Consider the following 26,673-nt stretch of genomic DNA (forward strand, 5'->3'; position numbering starts at 1 on the left):
ATTTCTTGTGAAGGATAGGCTACAAGAGAAAACACAGCGAGGCTGAACTAAAAGTACTTTTACACGTTCAGCTACAATATAAAATGACATTATTTATGAATAATTAATTTGAAAGCAACTCACAAGACCCTTAAAACACAATCATGTGATGTTTAAAGTGCCAACAAATATAAAAATCAGCAACTCAGTTTATTTATATTACCATAGAGCACCAGTTCACAACAACAGTCATCTCGAACTGCTTTATATGGTAAAGACCCCACAATAATACTGAGAAAACCCCAGCAATCAGATGACTCCCTATGAGCGAGCACTTGGCGACAGTGGGAAGGAAAAACTCCCTTTTGACAGGAAAAATCCTCCGGCAGAAGCTGCTGCGAAAAGTTTGTGGTGCAGGAAGGAAGATAGGACAAAAGAAAAAATTTGGAAGAGAACCAGAGTTTAATAATAACAGAGAGTGAAAAGAGGTGAGTGAAGAACAAATACTCAGTGCAACGTGGGAAGCCCCCAGCAGCCTAGGCCTATTGCAGCGTAACTAAGGGAGGGTTCAGGGTTGCTTGATCCAGTCCTAACTCTAAACTTTATCAAAAAGGAAAGTTTTAAGCCTAATCTTAAAAGTAGAGAGGGTCTTATGGCTTAACCTCTGCCACCCAGTCTACTTTTAAATACGCTAGGAACCACTAGTAACCCTGGAGTCTGACAACAAAGTTCTTCATTGAAGTGATCTATTGAAGTGATGTGCTATATACTATGAGGTTTTCAAGATAGGTAGGGCATCTTTGACACAAATGACAAAGCACAAAGTGTGGATCCAAAACAGACAAGGAGCCCTGACTTTGTGCAGGTATGCCTGTCAACAAGGTAAGTAAGTCAAACCGAAAATACCTTCTGGGACACCAGATAAGAAGGAAGATTCCAATTACTGCAATCTATAACAAAGTTATTATTTACAAGTTACTGTTTAATATTTTTAAAAAAATGCATTCATTTGGTATTTAGTAAAAGCCGAGATAATAATGTATCCCTGTGCAACTCTACCACTAATTATAGTCTCAGAGCTGAGTTGGTGCATCTCTAGATTTACTACAAAGCCAAACAGTGTAAGCCCCAAAGACACTGAAGGCCTGGTTGGACTGCATTCAGTTTTACAGACGTAGCTGATAAACTGAGCACTACAGCTGAATATTTATCAACTATGTCACTACTCAAGATAAGGATGACAACAGCGAGTTTTGTCTAAGGCTGGATCTTTTTACCACTCTATTAAAATGATTTTAGGTGTCATTGGTAGAAACAGATGCTGTGGGAGACGCTGCTTGTGTATCTTTGTGTCTGCAGCTGAGAGTTCGGCAAAGGAAAAACAACAGGTGAAGAAATGCTGATGCTGAGCCAAAGTCATCGAGAGCAGAAGGCAAACCAGTGTCCGGTCAGACAGAAGGTGCTGCTCCACAAAACCCCACCAATCAGGTGACCGAACTGCAGCCCAAGCAAACCTATTATGCCATCAGCTATCAACATCTAAGAGATTTTAAAAAAAAGAAAGAAAAAAGATTCAAAGGATGATCCGTCAGACTGCATCAGGGGGAAAAGACATCACAGCAGTATTTTGTGTGCACAAGAGCATTTTTATTGTGTCATTTTATCCAGCACTGCAGGCACTTTATGGGCTTTGATTAAATATTCATGCTGGAATATCATTATGTCAATCAAGACGCACTGAGAGAGCTGCTTCTGATGGGAGTCAGACAAATTCACACTAGGGTAAACGAGTAAAGCTAATATTTACGTGAAGTTTTATACTAAATTACAAAACGATTTCCCTCCTCTCACTCTCTGTTGCACAAACCGAGGATGCCGACTGAAGAAAAACTGCCAAAGTGGTCAAAAAGGAGCAGTGGTGCTGTGGTGTGCTCTGTTTCCTGCGGCACTCCTCTTTCTAATACTGCACACCTTTTTTCCTTTTAACGTGCTAATACACACACACTTCTAAGTATGTGTTGATACTATCAGTGCTGGTGTTTCTTATAGTTTGTTGAGGCTCTTTAAAAATGAAGTCATGGGCCTTTGGTGTCAGACGAGTAAAAGGTCACTTTGGATGAAGATGGTACGAGACATGAGTACATCTTAATGACGGTGACAAATGAGATTAATCAGTCTGCTCAGAGATGCTGAAGAATTAATGCTGTGCATAAATCCATCTGTTTCTAAACATGTTCTTAGGCGAGCGAGCGTCAGCTGGGTCACAGTGAGCGACTGAAGGAGATGAGGGAAATGGCGACAGTCCATGAGCGCCAAATGGCCATGATACGTGCTCATAACCAGCAGTTGGAGCAGTACAGAGATGGTGTGGAGGAATAAAATACCAGAAGTTGCTCGAGACTGGTTATATCGTTACATTATCAACATACAGAAAGTAACATACAAAGATTTAAAGTATCATGTCACATTTGACCTCTGACCTCTCCATCAAGGTCAGTAGATTGATCTGAAAGTCGTTGAGTCGTTTGCTATTGGAAAGCCTGTTTATTTCCCCTTAAGTGGAGCCACATTTGTAAGGAAAATTTCTGTAAGGCATTTGTGGGTTGAGCAGCAGAGTTGAGTATGGGGGTTGCATCCATGAATAACTTGTCAGATCCTCTCTGTCAATTTCAGACAGCTTATTCTTTATTGTGTTGTTTATTAAATTGTATCATTAAAGTTGGAAGAAAAAAGAGATAGTGGCCATTGAAGTATATATTTAGTTAACAAGCACAGGCCTCAGTAGCATGTGGAAGAACCACACAGAGCCACAGCAACCGGGCACCTGCTCCTCATGCTGGTCATCAGCTCAGTCGCATACTGGTGTGGGATGTCATCCCATTCTTTGACCAGCAATTGTCACCAGTCAGCCAGTGTGGCTGTGCTGGTCACTCTGGCAAAAACGGCACATCCAAACTGATCCCACAAATGTTCAAAAGGGTTGAGGGCAGAACTGCAGACAGGCCACTCTGTCCTCTCACTCCCAAAAACTGGCGGTAGTCTCTGATAAATCCCACTCATGGAGAACAGCATTTGGTTCCAGATTGTGGAGATATGGGATTGCCGCTGGTTGCAGAATCCCCTAATGATGACAAGCCTTGTTTTTTACAGTAAAGCTGCCTCACGCCAGAAGCTGTTACTCTATTTCTGCAGCAATCAGCATAGCAGTCTCTGCGTCTTCTCCACACTTTGACCCTAACATCCAACTAGCATAGACAGAATGTGGACTCATCACTGAACATAACGTTGCTCCATATGGGACCAGCGATTGGCTGTGTGAAGTCGGTTCCAGATCGCAACTCCAACTTGGTTTTGCAGAACACCAGCTTGAAGTTGGCTTATGACATGAACCTTATCCAGATTAGTCAAATGTTACATGCTTGGAGCACTCACCTACTGATTGCTGTAGCAGGGTCGATGCTCACAGGTGGTGCCAATCAAGCACCTGTCAGCACTTGGGGTAACAGGGCACCTTTCCAGCAACTTATTTAATCAATTTTTCTTTAAAATACTGAAAGAAAAAAAATTAAAATGTATTTAATTATTTCACATTGATGATAAATGATAGATAATATAGATGATAATAAGATGATAGATAACACAAAGTGATGGACTGGGACAAAATCTACAGCATTTCAGCTGGTAACAAAGTTTACTTGATATGTATTAGTCTGAGCAGGGACATATTCACAGTATTCAAACAGAAATCACTGCTCATATAGTATTTTTCACACAAGAGGCATATTCTTTGTAGCTAGAACATTTTTTCTAGCTACTGGATGAGTCAGAGCATCAATTATGTATTTCATTAGGGGGTAGTCCCTCATTGTGGTGTCTGTGGTAGACTAAATTAAATTTCCTTTAGTAGGGTGGATTCTGGCTGGGAAACCTTCGATAAATGGCACAACATTATCTAATTTCAATGATCTGTTACAGTGCTTTTGTTCTTGTTTTGTTTTTTGAGTGTGCAAGAGGACTCTGCATCTGCCAATCGACCAGTTACTCTCCAGCATAAAAAGATGCATCATGACACCTAAATTTCTTCTGTGGAAACCATTTTCCTCTATTTCTCTTGCTTTAAAAACAAAACAAAAAGTATGAATATGAATTAGCTCTCCTTTTATGAGGTTAAACCATGTTTGTGCTGCAGAGCCCCGCAGCAGGCAGGTCAGATCCAGCCACTGTGGTACAGATGATTGATCTGCAGGCAAACACCCAAAGCCTGGAGAGAAATCAACCACCACCAGCAGCTGCCACCGCCATGGCCAGAAAGAAGACTAAGAATCAGAGTGATCACGAAGAGAAAATATGTAGTGCTCATCACTGTGTAACCCTCTGTCAACACAGCTGTGCTCAGTGAAGCCTCAATGAAGTTTACTCAGCTTGATTTTTCCACTCTAAAAAGTGATTTACTCTTTGAAGTTTATGGATATCAGATTCTGGTCCAACATTTCTTTCCTGCGATTAGCTCTAACACCCCCAAAACAGGGATAAATTAGAGTTGTGTATAGAGGCAACAAAGAATATAATTGAGATATTGGTTTAGGTTGCGGGATCCAGTGAGCCAAAAAGAAAAAGCATTGCCATGGAGGTGGAGCGGTTTTTGCAATACAATTCTGCAAAATCGGTTCTTGGGTAGTTGTTTGAGGTACAGAGCAAAATACATGCACTTTCCTTAATATTTACTGCAGTGTTATGTGCCCTTTTGGAAGGGAATTACCAAGTACCAGGTGTTAGGATGATTATGTCAACTCGAGGGAATGTTTTGAAACTACAGTACTGGACAAAGAGCCACACTGTTAAGATATTTTAGTGCTACAGGGACAAGATTAGAGTGATAAAAGTGTGAAAGTCCTGCTGAAATTAGTCACAGAAATACATATCCTGCTTAGTTACAGCCACCTTCTGTCCGTGTGTTCTACAGCTCCAATGACTGAGACCGAGCTTGTGTTGATTTAAAGGGTCAAGCTTCATCAGGTTGCCAGTTTGCAGGCCAAGACTGAGAGAAGGAAAAGAAGAAGGAAAGAAACTCCCAAGCCCAGGATGCCACCTCCTCTATCTCCGCTTCAGCAAAAAGAACTCCATTCATACACCCGTTTCAGTTAGGATTTCCAAAAGACCCAAAAGACAAACAAAGATGTGTCATTCAGGACAGTTTTAAGTACTAAACTTCAGTTTATTGCTGGTGATTTTCTGTGACAAGAATTCACAAACTCTGTTTGGTCAGTTTAATTTTTTCACACCATCTACCTTCCTAAATTTAAATTTCAAATATGTTTTCTTTACATCATAAATTGAACATTTATCCTACTTTAAACATACTTTCGGATGTAATTCTAAATTTCAAAACTCTATAGCAAGACTAAATGTATTTATGTATTATATTATATTATTTATTTTATTAAGTAGTTCTCAAGTAAAACAAAAAGCAATCCTTTTTTTGCCACTTTTTCCTTCTGACTAAATGACTTTGTATAGATGCAGTGCTGGTTTTGTTATTGTCTATGACCTGTTGTTGGGAGTTGCTGAAATGTTTACTCAAACGAGCAGGAATTTGGACCAGCAACTCCTCTAACCATCTTCCTCTAACTTTTTCAGACCCGCCCTTGCAAACTATACTGTCATATCAATCCCCCTTACCCTAGTTAGTGACTCAAAAAGTTTAGAGACACTTTTTGCTGACAACATGAAATAATTTCAAAAAGACTGAAGCACACCATTATATACATTAATATTTAAAAAAGAAAAGAAAATGTAAGCGTGCTTTAACCCCCCCCCCCTCTGGTAGCAAATGTGCAGGTACCCAAAGAGCATATTATATGTTGCCATCATAAGCCATCACAAATCATGATTTGTTGTTTTTGTAATGCTCGGAGACTTGTAGTTTTTTTAATGACTGAATATAATCTGTAGAGCACTTCAGCAGGCTTCAGATGAGCCAAGAACAATCAGGCTGTTGGTGTTTATCTAAAAAGAAATATGATTAAAACAGTAACTCGTCCTGAGTTTTATTCATGTGTAAAGATAAAATGTTAAGACTTGCACACCTGCAGGGGTACTCAAATTTCAGGAAACTGCATCCAGCACAGATTGCTATTAATGAGTGCTGATTATACATGTCCCAAATTAATCTTGAAAATAGCATGTTTCTTTTACTCATAAGAACAGTTTCATTCCAATTTGGAATCATTAAACACTCCTGTCTGTCCTCAAAGCTCCACAGCAGCCACTGGAGGGTGCCAGTGCACAGTTTGTGCCAATAAGTATTGCCCAGCTAAAAAGCAGTAGTATATATATTCATTAAGTGTTCAATCCTCTTCAGTTAGCAGTTTCAAGTTGCAGACTCTTTGTTTAGGTACATGGTGAAGCAAGTAATACTTCAACTCATCATTTGTCTCCTTATAAACTTAAGGTGAAAAACATGGAGCACATTTGGTGTATCTGGTCAACGGCAGAGACATGCACAGTGTGGAAATGCCTAATAATTGCAGCAGTGGCAAAATATAAATATGCAGTTTTGGTAGGTTAGGATGGCTCTTCATGTTTGAATTTGATGCCACAGTCCTTCACCTAACATACCAGGCCAGGCAGGAGCTGAAAGACATGGCCATACAGAAAGCACCCCTTCTTGTCTGCATTGATTCAACTTTTGTCTCTTACTTTACTCTCATAGGGAGGCCTTACAATAATATGTAGGTGGTGAAAGATTCTGTGAAAATGGTTCTTTACATAATTTATACAGTCCAAAAGTTGTTTTGGTTTTTGGACATCTGCTCATAAGTGCATAGATGTTTTCATGTGAAATAATTGGAAGTGACTACAGGTGTGACATCAATGGACAGAAGAAATCAGTATTGCATAGTTACATTTGCAGATTCTTTATTTTTACTACAAGTATACAAAAACTTGACAGACAATCTATGAAAATGGATCTTATTTACAGAAACAAGAGTGCTGAAAGGTGTATAGGGGCTGGACAGGCATGATGTGCTGGTTTCTGAGATCAGTAAAGAGGTGAAGACAGTCACGCCGGGGACTCGACAGATGCAGACTGGGTGGTAGACTAGAAGAGAAAAAAAAAAAAAAGAAAAAAAGAAAGAAAAGTAGTGAATGTTAACATAACAGGCGACAAATGAGTGAAGAATTTTAAACCTGCAGGTTTGTCAGATATTCACTTGTTCCATTTGGTAAACATATTCACAGAAGGCATGAATTTTACTTGTTCAAGATTGCCTTCAGCTACAGCAAGATTGATGCTGTGTAGTTTAAGTGGATAAATCATTCAAAGACCGAGAAAACCTCCTTCACTACAGCTCAATTAAGAAGGACCCACTCCAAGTTCTCGCATGCGTCCAGTTTTAACCTTTATGAAACTAAGGAGTCTTCATGTTCCACCAGAAACCACATTTAGGTATGGACTCCTGGCCACCAGCCCAGCTACAGCAGTAGTATCACAGGGCAATCCTGTTTCAGAAGGTAAGAGATAAGCCTATCACTCGCCTCCTGTGATTTCCCCTCCTGGACTCCATTGCCGTTGCTGGCACTAGAGTCACCGCTGCCATTAACTGTGGCTTCCTGTTTCGCTTGTTTAGCATCAGTGTCCTTTACTGGGCTCTCGTCCTCTGGTTTCCTCTGTGCAGAAACAAAACCAGGACAAAAAGGGAGGAAGAGAAGACTGAAGGCTTCTGTACACAAACCGAAATTGAAGTGATCCATTACCAGTCATTAGGAAATAACTTAATGAACCATGCACACAAGCCACACCAAATCAAGCTTAATTTCAAGCATAAAGCCCCCATCTACATGCGCACACAGCTCTGGTTAGGAGCCACACCACACAGGCTTGCCACTGATCTGCAGAAAAAAAAAAAAAAAAAAAAAAAAAAATCTAAAAAAAAATGAACTTTACAACTGCAACCAGCAAAGACAGACCTCACAACAAAGACAAGCAGCACATGCCCCAGCTTCAATGCACTGATTGAACCCAGTACAATTCAACGTTGAAGGTTTATTCCTTCACAGATTAAATGATTGGCATGAGAAAAAGCAAACTCCATTTTTCCTCTTCACTGAGAAGAAGGGGGGGTGGGAGACACATTAGAGAGCCTCACCTTTTTCCTGACGAGGTGAGAGATGTCAGAGACTGCTTTGGAAGATGAGGCACTCTCAGGTTTAACTGGAACCTGGAGTACAGAAGTTTGAATCCCACTAAATAAGTAACACAGGTGGCAAAATGCTTTATTTAGCACGTGGCACCATACATTACCCTTACCTGGCTGGTTGTTGCAAAAGCTGCCGATGAAGTACTGCCATTTTCACAAAGGAATGCTGATGAAGTTGATGCACCACCCTGAAAGAGGAGAGTCAAATACAATTTGAGACTACCGAACTAGTAAACCCAGGTGGAAATTTCACCATCCTGTGTACCCACTAGTGTCTGCTGGATGGCCTGTGAGGCAGCGCTGGCTGTTTTCTGGCTTTCCTTGGCATCCTCCACTTTTTCCCGGATGTCAGGCAAAAGCAGCTTCAGCTCGTCCAGCTCATTTTTCTCCTCTGCTGCTCCATCCGCTCCTTCGGCTGCATTGATCACCTCCTGCAGCATGGCTATACCGACAACCAGATCAGAAAGTCACAACATGGAAGACAAAACAATTACAACCTTCTGGGACTGTTTATGTTTTGGTGTTCAGTGGGCGTCTTCTCCCAAAGAGATGCAGTGCTATTCATACCTACAAATCACATTCTTTGGATTTCATATATTAAGCGGAAAAAATAAAATATTCAGTCGAGGGGAGGAGTAAATTCTTACCCAAACGGGTCTCAATGACCTTTATGGAGCTGTTGTAGTGCTGGATGGCCTGGCTGTACTGATCCATATAGCAGAGCGTAGTAGCAACGTGGTAGTGGGTCTCAGCCAACAGACGACTGTGGGGAGGCAAGTGTTTCAGCTGCAGGGCAAGACACTCCTGGAAGTCATCAAGTGCCTGAGGATAGTTACCTATGGGTGGGAGTGACAAGCCGTGAGATTTGGGCATTGGAGACTGTAAGGGCAGTAAGTCTACCTCTTGCATGAGCAGCATACCTGATTCAGCACTGACTTCTCCAAGTTTCAGATACGCCTGGGCTGCCATTAGCTGATCCTCTTTGCTTTCCTTTCTGTGGAGAAGTAGTTTTAAAATTGTAAGCTGGCCTCAGGCTGTCACATAACGGTCAATGCAGTCTAACTGCTCATTTAACCATGCAAATGCAAATGTTCATACACATTTAACCATATCATTCCATACCTTTTGTAGATGACTTTAGCTACTTCTAGCATTTCCCATGCCAACTGCAAATTCCCAACTTCCTCTTCTTCCTGAAAGGAGGGAGGGAGCTGTGTTGGTCAATAGCCATTAACATCCAATCATGACTATTCAGCAGAAGTTTTACAGTACAAACTACTTCAGGTACCTGATCTTTGTGATCATAATGTCATAGTAAAGAAACACGTCGCTACACTGCTTGCAAAATATTAACTTCATGGCACAGTTCTATAGGAACTCACCTTATCTTGCCCATTTTTCTCTCCATCTTCATCATCGTCGTCGTCATCATCATCGTCGTCATCATCTGTTGAAGCAAAATTATACATTTTAAGTTCCAAACATGTGCGTCCCCCCCCCCCCCCCCCCCCACCCCCACCCCATCCCCTCATGTATTAAAGTCAGAAATGTGCACCACAGATTTGTGCCTGCATTTCCACCCTTCACCACTGCGACACCTGCTAAAGTGGACTGTTTAAATATCAACTGTGCATCCATCCACACCAGAAGGTGCTCTTTGACTCAAGCTCTACTACCCTCCGTTTCCTCGTCACATCTGCTCACTGGTTTCACCCCAGTCCCATTGCCAGTCTGCTCTTCTGAACTGTCAGCCTTCTGTTCAGTCTCAGTTTCTTTTCCAAGTGATCCTTCCCGCACACTTTTCACAGAAGAAACTCCATCCATCTCAGTTTCCTGAGATAAGCTCTTCTCATCCCCAGTCACAGGAGAATGTGGATCCTCAGCCTTTTCCTTCTCTGCCATTGCGTCATATACCTGCTGTCGCAGCTCATCTCTTGTTTTTTCTGCACCAGAGTGGCACATATAACTTGATCTTTCAGATAATGATTTATAAATAACCAAGCTGATTCTACTGATGATTTTGCCAGAGCGCTTTTCTGGCAGAAGGAATTGTAGTAAGACACTGATCTAAAATAAAGTCTCTAAAAATGTAAAAAGCCCATTAACTGGAAATCTAGTACTTAATTTAAACAAAGGCAGTTTTAGTTCCCATCTTTCATACATTACATATAATCTTACTACACATGCTAAAATTATCTGTGTGCTAAAAAAAAAAAAAAAAATCTGAAGCACCTAAATACTGACCATCAAGGTTGTCTGCACTCTCAACATTTGAGCTGCTGGGCTGCTCCTCTTCCTCCGATTCTTCTGGGACTCCCTCCAGGGCATTACCAAGGACACTGTTCTCCATCCTATTTATATAAAAAAACAAAAAAAAAAAAACAAAAAAAAAAAAAACACCAACATACACAATATTGCTAAAGTCAAAAATAGGTGCAGCTCATGAAGGAACCAATAGAATTCGTGTCCAAAAACTGTCACTATGAACGGTTTTTGTAGGCTAAGAAACAAACATTATTCCCTTGAAATAATGCTGTGTCAAAAAAAATAAAAATTAAATAAATTTTTTAAGTATTATTTTCACAGGTGCAGCTTTTAGGGAGTATGTTTAAGATAAGAAATTTGACAAACCTGGCAAGTTCCAATAGAGATTTCCCACAAAGGAAGAAGGCCTCGCCACACTCATCTGCAGTGTCCCCATATTTTTCAGCCCTAGATGGAGAAATTTGTTTTTGTTGTTGTTTTTTTTAAAATAAAATTGTAATTCAATGTAGTGAGGTAGTTATGAAGCTAAAGTAAAACTCAATCCTTTAAAATACTTTACTCCATTTGGAAAACTATATTACAGCATATCTATTTCAGCGGGAAAAACAAAATCCATAATCAAGTTTCACTTTCTAACTGTACAGTGACAGCAATAGCGTTTCACATCAAGTCCTACTTACAGCATGCTGCAGGCCTCCTGGAAAACACTGACAGCAGAAACAACATCCCCCATCACCAGATGCCTTTTCCCTGTGCCAATCAGTTTCTTTGCCTCCTCCATAACTTCAACTGAGCTACAAAAAGGGACAGAACACTCGTGTTAGTTATACTGAAATGATTCTAAGTGACTAACAGATGCGGAACAGTTTGCCATTAAACTGATACTCACCTGCCTGCTGCAGCAGCTGTCGATGAGCATGGCTTCTCCTCTGCACTGCAATAGTTTAAACTTAAGTTCAGTCAATGCTTATGCAAGTTACCTGATTCTGAAGTACAGAGTCCACGCTCCAAACTTTCACTACTCGGTAAATGCCCGAAGATAGCTACGCCTCATTGCTGTTAGCATCGTGCAGTTGTTAGCCAACTAGCTTAACAGTATGAGGGCAGAGTTATGTTATCAACGTGTGCAGCTGCCGTGAAGTACTACTAACCACGCAGTTATTTTTTTGTACAGTATCAGTTTCTGGAGATACCGTTAAAATAGCTTATATCCAACACCTATCATCAAGGTTTGCCAACGTTCGCCGCGTAATTCAGCTAAGGGCTAGCAAGCTGTGTTTTCCCTGCATACGTTATTGTGGACCTGAGTGAAAAATGACAAACGACTCTTACCTCTCAGAGCTCGACGCGACAGACGTTTCCTCTGGCATATCTTCAGAAAGGCAGTAAAAACGCCGGGAAAGGACAATAAACAACGGTCTGTTATTCCGCGAATAAAGTACAGACAGACCTTATAGGACAGCCTTTGTTGGCGCGCTTAAATAGAGAAAAGAAGGATTTCTATTTCCGCTTAACTTGGAACGCGGGAGATTGGATTTAAAGGGGCCGTAGCAGCTATCGTGATGCGTTTCGGGTCCATAGGAAAGACAAGTGTTAAGGTTAAAATGAGCGTACGAAACACTACGACAGATTGGAATTAGAAATAATAGTAGTACTGCTATTACAGTTAATAATAAGGGACTGGGCGAGGGTGGTAACATTTTAAAATTATAATTAGAAATTGTAATGGCTGTACAATTATTTACATGTCATGAATAAAAATGTCCTTATCAGATACATTAAGAGACTTTAGCCATATACAGTTACAAGTTGGCTCGCTAACACAGCCACAACAACCTACATTTGTCAAAATAAATGTAGGATGCAATGCAAGGTTACTTCTAATAAGACATGTAGTACTGGTTATCCTTTACCATAGACGTGTGTATACATCTACTCGAATCTCAACTGTGAAACCCATCCAGGGCTGAACGTGATTGCTTTGTATATTATGGCTTCTCAGCTTCTCATGTGGCCTCGTTGGCGCAGTAGGCAGCGCGTCAGTCTCATAATCTGAAGGTCGTGAGTTCGAGCCTCACACGGGGCACGGTTTTTTCGTCTTTTTTGAATGCTTTTTCCCCTCTTGCCGTTTGTTTCTTAAAAGATTAGTCGTCACACGAGTAAAACGGAAAGAAACAATAACAAGACTTTAACATATATTCAGGAAACTTAAGATTTAAGGTTCCCCTCTTCATTTAGTCAATAATACAAATTAAAACTGTTAAAAGCAGTAATGTTAGACTCTTCAGAGTCGACGCTTGATTTTTCCTAGTAAAATTAGCAGTAACACGTGTGAAGTGTACAGCGAGTTTTTTTTAGACCTTTTTTTTCACCTATCAAGATATGGAGCTGAATGAAAGAAAAAAAGGAGACATCTGAATGGCATTGCTTAATACCAAGTCCTATATTACAGAGAATGTAAGCTGACGGGATACAGCATATATTTTCTATGTATAGTTTATGCAATTGTCAGATAGATCAATATCTGCTTCAATCAAAGCCTTTTTCGGCTGTTAGACCCAAAGTTCTCAGCAGGTGGCGCCCATGCTCCACCTTTAAATCCAATTTTCTTCTTCACTTCATTCGACTTCTCTCACAGAAATTCTTTGAGTTTAATGGATCTTATTTATAGAAACGCCAGCTGTGCAATGTGTCACATATAACCACAATAAAAAATAAATACATTTTTAAAAAGTAATAAAAAAGCAAGTGGACGCTGGAAATGCGCAAAATGTGAGAAAACTTTTTAAAACCAATTATTCCGTTAAAGCACGCCAAGTTAAAGTGGCTATTAATTTAACTGCTTTATGGCAACCACAGAATCAAATAACAGTGTTTGGAAGCATTGGGCCGCTCATGCCAGTAATTAAGTAATTGAAGTAAAGCGAGAGAGGGAGTCGACGAGCGGGAGGAGGGCGCTGAGCCTGGCACTGGGCTGCAGACAGACAGAGTGGCTGCAGATGAAGTTTTCGGTCACACTGCACGGTGCGACTTTCAGGAATTCATATTAACCGTCCAGATTTTCTAACTTCCCACTGACATGTTGCGATGTTCCGTGCAGCCTTTCAAAACGTGGACTTGTTTTGGGTAATTTTGCTGTGTTTTGTTCTTCTACCGGAGGCTGGCGGTAGATCAGCCGATGCAGACAGCTGTCATGAGGTGAAGACAGCCTACATGATGCGCCAAATAGGCCCGGTGGAGCTGGTGCCAGACAGACCGGGACCAGGTCAGTCAGTCAATCCCTTTGGAACTATTATGTTTAGCAAACTTTACTTGGATATATTAAAATATTATACTTTAATTTAGAAAAACATAATATATAAAAACTTTTCCAGCTTTTTCTAAATGAGGCCAGAGCAGAGCTTCGTTTACCTGCATGCATCTGTGGAAAGAACCCAATAATTAAGTAATCTGTCTTAATACAGCCTAACATTGATTGGCTGTTTTATTGCTGTAAGACTTATGATTGCACACGTGAATACAGCGTGAATAAAACTTTGCCAAAATGGTTATGACCACTATGAGGGGCCACATTTTAAATAGGGAGGATCATCTCTGTAGACAACCCTTTAATGTGAGAGAGAAATGAAAGTTTGCTGAGAAATGAATAAATGCAAGTCCTCTCAGGAGGACTTGCATCACCTATTTGTTTTCTAAATATAAATTCCCTTTTAAATTCTTGTGTGTGTGTGTGTGTGTGTGTGTGTGTGTGTCCGCGCGTGTATTATACCAATCACATTTTATGACATTCCCATGTGTGCTATCTTGTCACTAAGATTTCTCCAAGAAAACACAAAGTGTGATCCTTTTCTGGTAGTCAACATTGTTGTAGACTTATTTACTTATGCTATGACCATTTATAAGCCTCACCTAAAAGCTGTACTTGTCTTTACTATGAAAGTGTTACTTGCTGGCTACCACTGGTTAATAACACAGTAATTACTATTTATAGGTACTTATCATTTTGCAGAAAATGTCTGTGCAAAGGTGCTTCTTTTTCTTGTTCAGTGATCTGGTGTGACCCTGAATAAATTAGCTTGAGGAAGATGTCAGTCACATGTGCCAGTATGAAGGCACAACCGACCAGGCTTGTCAGTGATCTTTGCTTCCACATCCTAAACTTCAAATTTCTGTCCACTAAAAGTATTTGCCCTTAAATGCCCATAGTTCAATTTGAAAATAATACATTTTAAAAAGAGCTTAAAACAGCATAAAGATCCACTTACTGCAAATTTGTGAAGGTTCCATCGTTTGATCTGTGTGACACTAAACTGCATCTACAGGTGAGTGCAGTGCAGCTCAAAGCACTGAAAATTTATGAAAATTTATCACCAAGCAGACCTTGTATTAGGACGAGAAAATAAGTCAGCGCAGTTTGCTGAATCATGCCTGCTCAGTCCATTCTGGTGTGGTTATTTGTTGGGGCAGTTTCAAATCTTGTTGCAAAGGTAAAAGAGATGAATACTGGATGCGTGCAGCTTCAAACTTACCTGCTGTCCAAAAAGCAAACCCTGAATGCAACACTACCAAAATTCTTCTATTATCAGCCTGTGAATGACACAAAGTTTGGCACTGTTTTATTATTTGTGTGTGTGTGAGTGTGTTTGTGCGCTGCATAGAGTCCATTCCCCTCATCTCTCTCTACCCCTTGATCTCAGTCAGCTGCTTGACAGCTTGGTTTACAGTAGTCTGTCAAAGTTAGACTGCTCCCAGTCACACACACACGCACACACATGCACACACTCACACACACACAAATGCACAAACATTGGTGTGAGTGGTGAAGTTTCACCCGCTGCTCATGTCATCATGTCACCTCCCACCAGGCCCGTTGTGCAAAGCATTTTTGAGGTCACAAAGTTCTGTGCACCACATGCTTTTAAATTCTAAATAACTGATTGGATTTACCAATCGACTAGCTAATAAAGTTTGTTGATGATAAAATGTGGACAAAATATAGACCTTTAGTTGGTAGTAGAAAGTTCCTGAGCTAAGCCCCAAATCATTCTCTGTCTTTCACATATGTTCATATTTACATGAACAATAAGAAATTTGCAAACTGCTGAAGTAGTACAGTAGGTCGAGTGTTGAACTGGACCTGGTATCCAGACCTTTTTTTAGGTATATACTTCCTTTGTCTTTCAGATGAGTCTCTCCGAGTGTGTGTCCACCCTGGGCTCAGCTGCTGTACCAGTAAGATGGAGGACAGCTACATGGCAGCTGTTCGCAGTGAAACACAGCAGAAGATGCGATCTTACAGTTTCGAACTCAAGTACCTGATTGCTGGACACATCAAGGCGTACCAAGGTGAGGGAGGGATATTGAATTGAATTCATACAATTAAAATAATTCTCAAACTATACTAATTTCTCCTTTTTAACTCAATTTCAATTACATTTTATTTAAATAGCTCCAAATCACAAAAACTGTTGCCTCAAGGCACTTGCATTAGTGAAGAGAAAATTAGCGTTGGAGAAAGGTGTAGCTGGAGGATGTGTACGGTCATGAAAAAGAAAGTTTTCACAGGACTCTATGCAGTCCTGACAAACTGTGAAAAACAAAGCACACCCTTACTGCTTCCATAGAAATTAAGAGTGCAAGTAGCAGCCAGGTCCTGCTAATTATATGCACTTTAACTGATCAGCAGCAAGTGTGGGCACCTCAATAAAAGCAGAAGTTCACTGGTCTTGAGCGTTCAAGCGTGTGTTAATAAAATGCCACAGTCTTGTGGATGTCTCAGCAAATTCACCCCTTGTTCAAGGAAGCTCCAAAAATGCAAGAGCTACATCTCAGTTGGCATGTAAAATTTTAAAGTTTATGACAGTAAAATCTGAAAAAAACTGAACAAGTGTGGCTTGTTTCGAAGGTTTGCCAGGAGAAAGCATTTTATCTCCAAAAAAGAACTTCACAAAATTGCATCTGAACAAACCACAAGACTTCTGGGACGAGACCAAAGTGATGGAAAACAAAAACATATGAGCACAAACGCCTCATACCAACCAAACACAGTGGTGGAGGGGTAATTATTTGGCTTTGTTTTGCAGCCACGGGACCTTCTCTGTATACAAACCTATTCTGGAGTCAAATGTGAGGCCATCTGTTCAACAGCTTAAGTTTGGCCTAAATGAGGTCATGCAAAAGGACAATGATCCCAAACAACAGAATGACTAAAAAAGAAAAGATTTCAGGTGTCAAAATCCAGACCTCAACCTGATAGAAACACTGTGGTACCTTGAGAGAGCTCCGCACGAATGAATGCCCAATCCTCAATAAACTGAAGCTACCTTGTAAACAAAGAGAGACCAAACCTCATCCACAATAATGTGAGAGACTGATAAAGTCGTACTGGAATGATTACTTTAAGTTATTGCTGCTGAAAGTGGTTTTATAGCTATTGGATCATGGGGTGCACTTAGTTTCACAGGAATGCATAGAGTCCTGAGAAAACTTTATTTTTGGATGACTGCACATATGCAGCTTATTTTAAGACTAAACTTAAGGACTAAAACTCCCCTCACATGTGAAGTAAATTACTGGCTTCCCATTGCTTTGTAGCTGACAGTCGATCACTAGTGCTCATTGCAATCACACAGATTGCACATGAATCCATCATGTGTTTTCTTTGCTCCTACTGGTGGTTGCCTCAACTGCTCGCTTCAAACTTTAGAGTAGTTATATTCACAACTTTCCATTGCTTGTGGTTATTTGCCTGTCATTGCTATAAAGTATAAATATCCACAATAAAAATCTGAAAAATATTTCCACATTTAAGGATAATACATCTTGCAGTATTTAGCTACACCCCTCCTTCAGCATGAAGCCCAGGTTCCTGTTTCAGCTATTCATTCTCTCCTCGATTCATGACTGACAAGCACAAATAAAGGGCCTCCACCAAAGCGACTTTAATAGCAGTCGTGATTTTGATGTTTTAACAAGTCTGTCGAGAGCCCGTACCCCCCTCTGCCATTCTCACTTTGTGCGTTCATCACGAAATAGCTAGTCTGTGTCAGGGTGGTGGTGTGAGGCCAGTTTATTTTGTGAGGCGCCGCAGTGGCTAGCCAAACAAACAACTGATGTTCGATTGAGTCTTTGAGAGAGCAAACTCTCAGAGGGAGCAGCGGAAAACTTTGTTACAACTCTCTGCTCTCTTTCTCCGTCTGTCTGTCTCTGTCGCTGCAATAATCAGGTTTTGTTCTTGGCCAATGAGAGAGCGAGAGACGAAGAATGTTTACATTCAGTACGTATCCGCGGCAAAGTGTTGTTGCCGTGGGCAACAGCCGGTCTCTAACGGCCTGCTCTGAATAGGAGGAAGAATACTCTGCTTGTCCACTTGTCTCTCACTGCTATTCACCGTTTTGTGTGAGCATGTGTGTGCATGTGTGCGTGTGTGTGTGCGCAGGAGGAACCGTGTAGCTTCTATGTGTATGCGCTCATGCATTGTGGTGATAAAGGAGAATGGTAGAATTGATGAAACCCAGCAGACAGACGAGCAAACACCTACCTGTTTTCTTTTTGCTCCATCTCTATCCCCACACCCCAAACCCCCCCTACATTTGAATACACCCAGTCTCAGTTTCAACTGGATGGCTGAACCATCCATGGGTAAAATTAATGCCAAACGCCAAGAGACAAAGTAGGCTGCAACTAGAGCAAATAAGAGAAGACAAGTTTAGTTTGCTGCACAAACCGTCTTCTCATTAATGCCAGGACTTCAGTAGCCCCACAGACCTATCATGTTCTGGAATCACTGTAGTTATCCCAGCACAGTTGGAAATAAATAAGATTCAGAAACATGGAAAAACTGTGGAAAGCTGGCATTCTTTGACAGGGCGGTGAGAAGCGCAGGCTTTATTTAGCCATTCATCGATCTACCTTGGGCTTTATTGGGGTTGCAATTATTAGGATCATTAGACCTGGTGCTTTAATGTGTATATGTCCCATGTGTTTATTTTAGGTGTCAAATGTCATGGATGCTTAGGTGTCAACAATTTTCAAAAGTTCCCAGTTTTTTGTCTGTTGTTTGACAACCTGTTATCCTAAAACTTGTGCAGATACACCCAAACACCTTTGTGGACCAATGAGGGATTTTTGTGGTGTGTTTTCGGTTAACCAACCCTTTAATTAATTAAGTTCATTTTGCAGGACAGCAGTGTCCCTCAACAGCTGAGCAGAGTCTCAAAGGACCCCCTCTCTTAAGTGCAGTGATTATAGCCCACTGGAGAAACTGAGACATGCCCAGAGCAGTTGTAGTCAGGCTCTATTTACACACTCTGGATTACTTTGGTGTGTGTGTGTCTGTGTGTGTGCATGTGGATATGTGTCTGCATGCTTGCGTGTGTTTCTCCTGGCACTGTAAGACCCTCGTGTCCTGCCTTTCACATCGCAGCTGTTGTCCAATCACAGGGGCTAAAAAGCTAATCACATGACCCCCATGTGAGCAGACTTTGCCATGTCACTTGATGCCCTCTGTATTTCAGTGGCTTTTGCACGCAGACACATGCAAGTGAAATGTTCTCACTCAGTGCTTTTGTCTAAATAGGCCTGCCACTGCCACTACACTGCCTCCAGGTCCGTTAAAATGTGTTCATCGCCTTAACTGACCACTGCATGTATTGCCGTCACTTGAGGAGTCAGGTGGCTGCAGCTGTGATTGCAAATGACAAAGCTGTTAAGATGTGAACTCACGCGCACGCACAGAGACCGACATACACAGTGGCTGAAAGAGTGACTTGTGAAAGTGCGACATAAAAAGGTTTCCCTTATATTCTCTTTCATCCAGTTGCTTCCCTCTCCCTCTCTCTCCGTCTTTATCCGGATGCCTTCACACTGACATCACCCTTTTTACTAGGCAAGTTTCAAAAGTAAAGACACTCTGTCACACACCGCAGGCGTACGGCCCCTGTAAAAGGGGCAGGGTGGTGTCCTCTTTATTAGCCCATGCCTGACATGGGAAACACAGTGGATCATGAGATTGGGCCCCTCATTATCACCTGACTATAGATAACAGGGTAGTGAAAACGAGCTCAGGGATGAATTAAGTTTGAGCTATTTTTGATGAAGTCAGTTCAAGGACGGTTAGACATGTTCTTTGCGGTTAGAGAAACCTATACCTTCAACATCGTATATTTTGAAATGATGTGAATATATTTTAGTGTTAAGCCCCCAGAGGCATCCAGTATGGAGGAGTCCAGCCGCAAGAAGACCTAAATAATCGAAGAAGCCAGTGGCAAGCGGAAGATCAGTCAGTCTGTAAGCTAAAATAACCCTATAAGGATGTTTCTGTTGGGCCCATGATTCTGAAGTAAACACAGAATCATGGGCCCAACAGAAACATCCTTATAGAGTTATTTTAGCTTAACTGTACTGCATATGATTAAAATAAACGCTTGACTTTTTTCTTCCCTGATGAGAATGATCACAATAACAACAACTAATTGCTGTATATGAAAAAGCCATCTTACAGAAATGCTGCTGCTTGAATCTTTCTTGGGACAGCAACATGAAGGGTCATTAAACAGACCACTCGCATATCTAGACAGCTTTGCTAACCCTTATAGCTCCATAGATGTTTGGCACAGGTGCACACGGCTAATAAATTTAAAAAAACAAAACAAAAATCTTTCCATCTTTTCTCTCTCTCGTTCCAGAACACTTTGAGATGCTACTTTCTTTTACATCCAATCTGACCAGCACTCTGTTTGACAGTGCCTACTCTGCGCTGGCGTCGGACTGTCGCCCTCTTGTGTTTCAGCTGTTCACTGACATCAAACGGCACCTTTCTGGAGACTCTAATTCCTCCTTGGACAGTGCTGTGCGTCGATTCTACAATGACCTCTTCCCACTGGTCTATCGCCGCCTGCTCAACCCTGGTATAGGCCAAATGTCAGTCCGTACCTATAACTCCCTTTCAACCAGTCACGATGACTGCTTGCGCATGACACGGCGGGACGTCAGCCCATTTGGACCTCATCCTCGCCTACTCGTCAGCAGCCTGTCACGAGCACTCGGGCCGGGTCGAGCGCTGAGCCGACTGTTGAGACTGGCTGGAGAGGTTGTGAACGCGACCGAGAAGGCGACATTATCCAGAGACTGTTTGCGAGGGTTAGTGAGGATGCAGTATTGTTCCCACTGCAGAGGACTCACACTGATACGGCCCTGTACTGGACTGTGTATCAACATCATGAGAGGATGTCTGGTAAGTTTTTGGAAGTTGACTATATTAAAAAACCCATCCTTCGCCTATTATCTAGAGCCCCAGTTCGAAAAAAGTTGGTACGCTGCTGGAATGTAAGTAAAACTAAATACCAATGATGCCATATTTTATTCACAACAGAACATCGAGAACATGTCAAGCATGGAAAGTGTGACATTTCAATTTGGTCACACATCTCAAACAATATTGGGCAACAAAAGGCTGTAAAAGTAAGTAAACTTAAAGAGAAAACAGCAGGAGGAACTTTTTTTTGGTAGTTTTTTTCTTTTTGTTGAAAACTTTTTCTAGGATCCAGAAATCTACGTGGTGTTTCATAACTCCACAATCCAGCTTCACATTATATTTTTTATTTTCTTTTATGGCAAATGTGGATTTAACCTCTGTACTTCTAAGTAATGAAGATCCCAAATGCTTGAGTAGCTCACCAACTATGGAGTGGAAATGTCTCAAATGATTATCAGATTACATAAAAACTGATCCAAATGATGATACATAGTCAATCCAAGATTCCCAACAGCTTACAAACCTAGTGTAAGCCTAATCTTAAACTTAGCAAGGGGCTCTGTATATTCTAGATTTAACAGGCAGCCAATGAAGAGAAACTAGTACGGTAAAAATATGGTCTCGCATTCAGTTTAGCTGCTGTTAAACTGAAGGCTTTTCAGGAAGCTTTCAGAAGAGCCTGATAATGATGAATTATAACAGTCAAGCTTAGAAATAATAAATGCATGAGTTAGTTTTCCAGCATCACCCTGAGGCAGGGTATTTCTATTTTTACAGATATTGTGCAACTGCAGGAAAGCGTTTGGATTGTTGTAATAGAAGGCAGCTGTCGTTAGTATAATTTATCATAAACTTTTAGTATAACCATTGCACTTTGGGGAATGTGGTGCTCTCTGGTGTGTGTCACCTGGGCATCATGTGCATAGCAATGAAAATTAATGCTGTGCCTTTTAATAATAACACTGAAGGGATGAATGTATAATGTAAATAGAACTAGTCCCAGCACATAACCTTGAAGAGCTTTATAATTAACCTTCCACTGTTTCTTTTCCTGTTTCCAATTGTAACATAAAATCCCCCTCCTTTTCCTGTTTTCCATTATGTATCCCCTTTAACTCTTGCAATCCGATGTATAGTTTAGAAATATATCTAGCCACTGGGACTGATTTATAAGCCATTAAGATCATCAGAACCTGAGTTAGCCTCAGTACTTTTTCATGTATTGCATTATTGGTATTGTCCTCCTAATATTGTGTTACACCTATATTTGTCTTATAAATCCTGTTTGATCTGATGGAATGATATGCGGAAGTATTGTTTCTAATCTTCTGACTGTAATTGAAGTAAAAAGATTAGAGTCCTGATTCAAACCTGACATGTCTATAATTAAAGCATTCCCATCCTTTGCTATAACTGCGATTCCCATGAGAGTTTCACTGGTCTGAAGGACACAATTAAATGTTTTCAGTGAGAGAGGAGTTAGTGGTTGTTTAAATGAAAATCTATTATTGTTGTTTTGAATTCCCCAAATCCAAATAAACTGGAGTGTGAGAGAGATCCGTTACCCCAGTTCAGCATAACCCAATTCTCTCAATATCCTTAATCATTTAACATTAAAAAGACATTCAGTCTTAGTGTAGGATAAGTGAGATGCTGAGAAGAAAATATAATCCCTAATTTTAGGATTGAATTCATGCCACACATCACAGATTATTCTGGTGATAAGAAATACGTGATGCATCCTCGTATGGGTTCAGCCTTAAGTTAAAGTCACTGACACTTATGACTTTGGTATGGTCTGAGTCTCATAAGTGAGTTTCTTGTATGAAAACTATGCCTGCTTTGTCCTTTCTCCTTTTATTTCTCTTTACTGGGAATCACCAGATTCTCTGCATTCATCACTTAAACCTTTAATAACCTCACTGCGAGCGATTGCTGTCAGTCGCGGTCAGATTGCACTGTTTGCAGAAATTGTCTTATGATCAAAAGTGGTGGTGAATGTGCGATACCCTCAAGCTGTGGGCAGCTACTTAGTCACCACAAGTTCAAATCAGTCACAGAATTCAGTGCCATCACCAAGAAGCCACCAGTTTTGTTGTAAATGAAAGGAGGTTGCCATCCTATTTGTTTTTTGACTGAGCCATTTGCTTGCTCTGAATTATAAGATAGATTTGGTAATCTAAATGTGGCCAGTACTGGATGGTTTCCATTTGAGTCGATTTAATGTAACGTTGTTCGGCTAATGTTATCTAAGGATTTTGGTGATTAGCCCTGTGGTGATGGTATTTGGTGATGAGTATTTTAATTTATTTTATAAAATCTGTATTTGGTGTCAGTGTATTGACAGAGACAATAATGCTTTGCAAACTATAACAATGCTATGCTGGACTGATTTTTTCCTCTAGTTAGTAATAGCCTTCACATCGTATGATACTAGACTAACTGAAGCTGTCTGTTTCTCCATTATATAATTACAACGAAGGACATGTTTGCAAAAAACCTTCCCCTCTGCTAATCAAATATAAAAAATTACATGTAGAAGATGGAACAGATAAATATCAGAAGGTCTTCTTGTTCTGAGGTCTCTGTTGTGACCTCGGAGGTACCGCAACGGTATGCTGCTTCTGAGGGCAGTTTCTAATACTGCATTGCTCACGGAGGGCCCTCGTTTACACGTATAAATTGGTCCATGCAGTCATTAGCACATTCATAGTCCAGTGTGTGTAAAACAAGAATACTTATGTCTTAGCATTAAAGAGTCTTCTAAGTAGCACTGTGTGATCACTATTGTCCAGCAGTCACAGATGCACAGTAATGCGATTGTTGCCTCATCTCTGTTTTGTGTCTCTGTTTAAGACATCATCACAAAGAGTCATTTGTATACTTGTCTCCACTGTGTGTTCTGAATCTGTCCTATAGTCACTGATCTTGTCTCTATAAGGGATCAGAGGACATAACGTAATGTTAAGAAAAGAGAAGCTTTTGTAATCTTGTTACCTCACGGTACGATGGGACGTTTGGTCTACATAGTGAGCATCTCTTTGTTCTTGCCTTCTGAAAGTGACCAGTTTTGCTTTTCATCCCTGCCGATGGGTTTCTGCTGGTTGGCCCGTCGATTTCAAAGCTCATGGTGTGAGCCACATTGATTCATTCATTTTATTGTGTACCATCACAGGGAGCCCAACGGGAGCCGTATCCTTGGTGACTTCTTCTGCTGAACTTTAAGACACTCCCTTGTAGAAAACTCTCAGCCTCACAGGAAAGGGAGTTTGGAAGTGTAGTTTTCCTCTCTCTAAATGCTTTCTTTGCTTCTGTATTTTCCCTACAAGGCTTCCTGAGTCATCTCGCTTAGTCATGTTTCCTGGTATAAAAACCTTCTTTTCTGTCGGGCCAGCTTCAAAACATCTTCTTGGGCTCTAAAGCTGGTGAACTTGACCACTATGGATAAAAGATGGACCCATGCTGGTAACTTTAAAAACAAAGTTCAAAGTGCCTTTTCTATGTTCAGGTCAACTGTCTGAAAAATTTCCAGCTTCTCTTTTGATATGCTTTCCACACATGCAGCTGTGGTTGAGAAGCTATCTTCTGTCCCTTCTGTGATACCTTGGATTCTTACGTTATTCCATCTTGATCTTCCCTCCTGGTCACTTAGCCTAGCTTCCAGCTTACTCCAAAATTTGATTAAATTCATTTAATCTAAAATCACAAATAGCAAATAATCAAGAAACATAAATTAAACACAAAACACTGGGTCTCACCCAGGACCATGACAGAGGGGGCTGTTTCTGACTTTCAGACAGCCACCAAAGACTTGAAAATGCAGATCCTGAACGCAAAACAGAGTTACAAAAATCTTCTTGAAAGCAAATTTGCTGCAAAAGATTTTGGGTCATTTTTGACGGCTTTAATTCAGACAGAGATTTTACAATCGCCTTGAATGTGCTTTATGCTGGTTTTAGTTCTTCTGATTTTAGCAAGGATATTTTGGAACTGAAAGATACTCAGCACTTCATCATTGATCTCAGGCCTTTCATACAGTTAATGTTAGCAAGAGCCAGGGTCCTGATAACATTCGTGGCCGCCTAATTAAATATTATGCTTAAGAACTCAATCCTATATTTCAGGTTATTTTTAATAAATCCTTGCAAATACATAATGTGCCCTCTCTTTGGAAAAGAAGCTGTCGTGGTTACACGCACTAAATCTACACTGTAAAAAAAGTCCTAATATAAAAGTATTTTACTGTGTATTTTACAGTTTTGTTCTGTTCTTCTAGAATATCATTAAATTTACATAAATAGACTGTGATTTCAATTTCAAATGTAAATTAACGTAAAATCACTGTAATGTAATAAAACATAATTTTCTTGTTTTTTAAATGTATTTGTCTGTACATATGCATATTTAGATTGTTAAAATACATTCACAAATGTATCATGATTTCACAAATATTTGTCCGTTATTTGAAAGATTGAACTGTTAAATTCAAATGTAATGCTATGGAAAAATATATAAAATGATTCTTATAAGCTTTTTTGACATCAAATAATTATTATCATTATCACTGTTTAGGGCGATCGTGGCTCAAGAGTTGGCAGTTTGCCTTGTAATCAGAAGGTTGCCGGTTCGGACACTCTCGGTCGTTGTGTCCTTGGTCAAGACACTTCACCTTCCACCTACTGGTGATGGCCAGAGGGGCTGATGGTGCGATATGGCAGCCTCGCCTCTGTCAGTCTGTCCCAGGGCATGCAATCCATTATTATTTAAACCAACTGTTAACTGTATATTTCTGTACATTTAAGTATTATTATTCATATTGCCACATTCATTGACCTTGTTTATAGGTAATTTCATTGTTTAATCACATTAAAATGTTCCTAATTTAACGTTTAAAAGCACTTGAAAAAGGCAAAATCCCATGTAAAATTAGGGCAACAAACTGTGTTGTCATTACTGAAAATAACCGTATTTTTATGAGAAAGTTATTTTCTGTTATTGTATGGTATTATTTTGGCGCCCCAGCTGCCGGAATATTACTGTTTTTTTAAGATGTTTTTTCTAACAGTGTAGTCGTCCAAAAGTTCTAAACGACTTCAGGCCTGTTGCCCTTACCTCAGTCGTGATGAAAGTTTTTTTATTTTTTAAATCACCAGAAAAGTGATTATGGAAGAGATTGAACATCAGCTGTCACGTTCAGGATCCAATGCAATTTGCATATATGCCCAATAGAGGAGTGGAAGACGCGCTTTTGACTCTACTCAATCTGAGTCTTAAGCATGTAGAGAGTAAAGGGACTTCTGCAAGACTTCTGTTTATGGATTTCTCTTCTGATTTTAATACAATACAATACAATAAATGGGGTTCTGTCTGACCCAGTGTTCTCCTCGACAGGTTCTCCCCAAGGGTGCGTCTTATCGCCCTTATTATTCATTCTCTATACAAACATGTGTCAGAGCAGATATGAAAACAGGGCCATCATTAAATATGCAGAAGACTCTGTTATTGTCGGCTTACTGAAAGGGGGTGAAACTAGTCATGGTCCAGTCATTGATGACTTTGTTCAGTGGTGTGAGGACTCTTATGTCCGATTGAACATTTCTTCCTGCTGCCGTCACTAAACATAATAAGACCTGTTTTTTGATTTGAGTCATTTTGTCTAATTACCAAATATGTGTCTGCCAAATGCTATCATTTTTCTCTAAAGCAAATTTACCTACGGGTATAAATAAAGTAACCTTGAATCTTGAAGCTTGTATCATTAGAAGCCATAGCATACATTTTTAGTGTTATGCAGATTATACCCAACTGTTTATTTCCATGAAGCTAGATAATACACACCAGTTAGTTAAACTGCAGGAATGCCTTAAAGACAGGATACCAGGATGACCTCTAATTTCCTGCTTCTAAATTAAAATAAAACTGAGGTCATTGTACTGGGATTTAAAAATTTTAGAACTATTATATCTATCCAGA

General features: G+C 40.3%; 2 protein-coding genes and 1 non-coding gene across 5 annotated transcripts in view; 2 read left to right on the forward strand and 1 right to left on the reverse strand.

Annotated features, from left to right (window-relative positions):
* Positions 1-6,880: 6,880 nt before the first annotated feature.
* nasp (nuclear autoantigenic sperm protein (histone-binding)) lies at positions 6,881-11,984 on the reverse strand. 2 transcript variants are annotated; one of them, XM_063500990.1, is made up of 14 exons: positions 11,778-11,984; positions 11,335-11,379; positions 11,126-11,239; positions 10,812-10,892; positions 10,425-10,531; positions 9,563-9,627; positions 9,303-9,373; positions 9,101-9,174; positions 8,828-9,016; positions 8,450-8,622; positions 8,291-8,368; positions 8,130-8,201; positions 7,519-7,650; positions 6,881-7,081 (listed from the first exon to the last, which is right to left on the reverse strand). In XM_063500990.1, exons 1-14 carry the CDS (start codon positions 11,813-11,815, stop codon positions 7,043-7,045), a joined length of 1,278 nt encoding a protein of 425 aa, XP_063357060.1. In that variant the 5' UTR covers positions 11,816-11,984; the 3' UTR covers positions 6,881-7,042. The 2 variants fall into 2 exon arrangements, with proteins under 2 accessions (XP_063357060.1, XP_063357061.1); XM_063500991.1 differs by lacking the exon at positions 7,519-7,650.
* Positions 11,985-12,458: 474 nt separating this feature from the next.
* Positions 12,459-12,531, forward strand: trnam-cau (transfer RNA methionine (anticodon CAU)). Its single transcript has one exon. It is a non-coding gene; the product is annotated as a tRNA-Met (tRNA).
* An 874-nt stretch (positions 12,532-13,405) lies between these two features.
* gpc5b (glypican 5b) overlaps positions 13,406-26,673 on the forward strand; it is a 59,490-nt gene continuing 46,222 nt past the window's right edge. For both annotated transcript variants that reach the window (XM_063460193.1, XM_063460194.1), the window contains exons 1-3: positions 13,406-13,710; positions 15,630-15,791; positions 20,132-20,679. In XM_063460193.1, the coding sequence (XP_063316263.1) occupies positions 13,533-13,710; positions 15,630-15,791; positions 20,132-20,679 (888 nt within the window). In that variant the 5' untranslated portion in view covers positions 13,406-13,532. The remainder of the gene's footprint in view (positions 13,711-15,629; positions 15,792-20,131; positions 20,680-26,673) is intronic.

This window comes from Pelmatolapia mariae, linkage group LG17 (genome assembly GCF_036321145.2).
Source record: "Pelmatolapia mariae isolate MD_Pm_ZW linkage group LG17, Pm_UMD_F_2, whole genome shotgun sequence".
NCBI classification, from domain to species: Eukaryota; Metazoa; Chordata; class Actinopteri; order Cichliformes; family Cichlidae; genus Pelmatolapia; species Pelmatolapia mariae.